Source organism: Limulus polyphemus, unplaced genomic scaffold, assembly GCF_000517525.1.
Source record: "Limulus polyphemus unplaced genomic scaffold, Limulus_polyphemus-2.1.2 Scaffold2642, whole genome shotgun sequence".
Taxonomy (NCBI): domain Eukaryota; kingdom Metazoa; phylum Arthropoda; class Merostomata; order Xiphosura; family Limulidae; genus Limulus; species Limulus polyphemus.
The window spans coordinates 94047-97245 of record NW_013668252.1 but is presented as its reverse complement, the minus strand read 5'-3'; the positions used below and the strand labels follow the sequence as shown (position 1 = coordinate 97245).

The 3199-nt window shown below is 30.2% G+C and overlaps 1 protein-coding gene across 3 annotated transcripts in view; it reads right to left on the bottom strand.

Annotated features, from left to right (window-relative positions):
* Positions 1-1155: 1155 nt before the first annotated feature.
* The window catches only part of LOC106467518 (synaptic vesicle membrane protein VAT-1 homolog), a 17321-nt gene continuing 15277 nt past the window's right edge, over positions 1156-3199 (bottom strand). For all 3 annotated transcript variants that reach the window (XM_013927880.1, XM_013927879.2, XM_022395715.1), the window contains exon 7: positions 1156-2160. In XM_013927880.1, the coding sequence (XP_013783334.1) occupies positions 2026-2160 (135 nt within the window). In that variant the 3' untranslated portion in view covers positions 1156-2025. The remainder of the gene's footprint in view (positions 2161-3199) is intronic.

Below are 3199 nucleotides of genomic sequence, written 5' to 3'. Positions count from 1 at the left end.
AACAGAGTCATTGAAGAAAGTGATTTTGGTGTAATGGTTGATCAGTCTCTTAAGCCATCCAATCAGGTTGTTTTTACTAGTGGTAGAATAAATAGGATTTTAATATTGAATACAAGTCTGAAGAGATTATAATATCATTGTATAGGTCACTGGTTAGGCCACATTTTAAGTATTGTATTCAGATGTTTTTTACATTTATTTATCTAATAATTTTGATTTAGTTTTGAGGATGGGACAGCTGAGATGGACCAACAAATATTTTGTTTTCCCTAAACATTATGTTTGTTAACTTAAAGTGAATGTACTACAGAAATCGTAATTACTAAAATGGTAGGTGTTGTTACTTAGCTTAATTTATAGAATAGTAAAGTATGCTTAAGTAATTATACATTGTTCTACAGTAAATAATTCGTTTAGTTTATATGGTTCAGACGTAAATTTCTAGGGTTTTCAATGCTTTAGTAAAAACAGTCCTCTAATTACTTGTACGAACAGCTAATATTATGTTTATATGTGTTTGTAAGCTGTAAAGTCAAACTGTACTACATTATAATTAACGAGACACGTTGAGCTTGAATAACTTACTTATAAAGTATTACGAAGTAGTCCTTTTCGATAAATAAACTAGTAAAATCTGTAGAAGGTACGTTATGTTATATTAATTTTAACACTTTGATTATTATTGAAGCGAAAACTATAAAGTTGATGACTAAATCAACTACTGAGATACGTTGATATCTGTTTATCTGCAACACCCTTTGGTTGTTCACTCGCGAACCATCTGCACGCTCATCATGGATTCGATGACGAGGAACCCACTTTGAGGCTAATATTGCTTGGAGACGGCTTGAATGGATAATGAAGAAAAACTTTAATATAAGTTTAACATAACAGCAAATGTACAACGTTTCGACAAGGTTTTGTTAAACTTATATGAAAGTTTTCTTCATTACCCATTCAAGCCGTCTCCGTTTGTTGTTTCTATGCTGGTAGATGAAATTCCCATGAACATATTTTAATCAAAAGTAACCAGTGTGCTTCCCGATGATCAATTAGAAAAAAGAACAAACTAGTAAACGTCTGGTTTCAATGAGAACAAATATATTCAAATTCAATGACATGGAACGCACTTTGAGACTAATAATGCTTTATTGATTCTTCCCGAACATATTCTTAAAGCATGATTTTTCCATTTGTCAATACAATAATGAAAAATTGCTTTAAAAGTGTAAAATATTATCACAATAGCAAACATTGTACAAAACTCGAAATATATAAACATCTACAAGAAAAATACTTCTCATCTATTTTCATAAAAGTTTTATGAAACATTTTAACCATAATACAAACAACTTTCAAAATGCTTAACTAGGTAGGGTTACCGAATCTGTCAGTAGTTTGATGCTCTAATTCTTCCCATCAGCTAAATTATAGTAATATTTTTAAGATTAGTGGAATTTTAGACATTAGTTTTAATTCCAAAAATATGAAATTTTACTATCATCCATATTGTTTTTATTAAAATTTCCAGTAAATGCTGATTAAAGATAGTTATAGTTGCTTTTTTGTTAAAACATTAAAAAATTCTGAGTAATGCATAACCTTAAAAAATAGTTTGTTACATTTAATTGTTTAACTTGTATGACGGAATATGTTTTGATTATTTCATTTATCATAGAAACACAATGTTTCCGCCCACTTCATTAGGATTTGTATAGAAAGTAATCTATCATCAAGTAAAATAAAAATCACTAAATTTTGGTAAAGTCAATGTTTGACCTTTGGAATGTAAAATAAGTTTTGTAACCAACAACAACAATAAAACAAATTTTGAGTAGTTTCTCTTACTATACATATACATAATTGTTACATTTATTTAATACGTAATAACATATACTGTATGCACGTAGGAATATATGTCATAAATGCCAACTTAAGTATCACCAGAGCAAAAAAGACAAAGAAAAAAATCCGATCCAAACATTATACTGAAAAACAGTATTTCCTAAAGTACTCTTTTCACTTCTAATCTTCTGGGTTCAGAACGGCCGAGTCTACCGTTTGAGGGGTGGGATCTCCATCAGTTTTCTCCTTAACAGGTATTAAGACTAATTTTCCAATATTCTCCCTGTTTACCATTTTTTTTGTTGCTTTGACCACCTGCACAAACAAATGTGAAGTATTAATACTACACTGACCACTCTGGATCCTATTCTTCAGCATAATACGATAAAATACTGTATGGTAGTCTAAGCACTTCTCTTAGTTTCTTCTGACACATGTTTTAGCTACTACGAATGTGATTTGGAATAAGACTACACTAAAAGACCCAATGGTAACCTCATGGCTTTTGATTATGTGGAGTTTGTTTAGATTTGTTGGAGAAGCAATGTGTGATTTTTCTACTGAAGATGAACCATCTGAAACATTCAACTGTGTATCAATCTGGTGTATCATTCATGTTTCACTTTTGGTTTGGTTGTGCATCATACAAGCAATACAAATTACAAAGAGGAATTTTAAATCTAACTAAATTGTCCCTTTGCATCACATCATAACCCAAGAATTAAAATTAAGAATTATTTTAACAGGTCTGTATTTCTAATGGTACATTCAATCATACTAACCTCACCAGTAGTGTATCTAAGATTTTGGAAAGGGGGTGGGGGTCTGCAATCGCCTGGATGGGTACCACATAATTTCGGCATGCATCATTTATATTGACACAGCCAGATGATACATCAAACTTAAATATAATATAAATTATTGGTCTGTAGGCAGGAGGGGCAGGAAATAAAATATTTTATTGAAATTATTTATTGTTAAAAGGGGCACACTTTATAGTGTAAGAGCACAAAATAAAAAAATTCTAGGGCTCTCCACATAATTAAACTTAATTTTCCTGCTATTTGTATTCAAACATACCACCAGTGGAAATTAAGATGGTTTCAGGTTTCATGAGGCACAACAGCTGACAGAAAAAATAAACAAATCCACTAACAATAAAAAAATTTTATATAACAAGGAAATTGTTTCATGGAATATTTTTTTTTTTTACTGAAACTGAAATTTCAGGACTTTTTCAAAAATACAACTTAAAAACAGCCATCCTTCCAAGATTTCCAGTAATGAAATTTTTAGAAGAATTTCAATGATCTGAGCAATCCCTATTATTAAAAAAATATCACTTTTTCAAAAA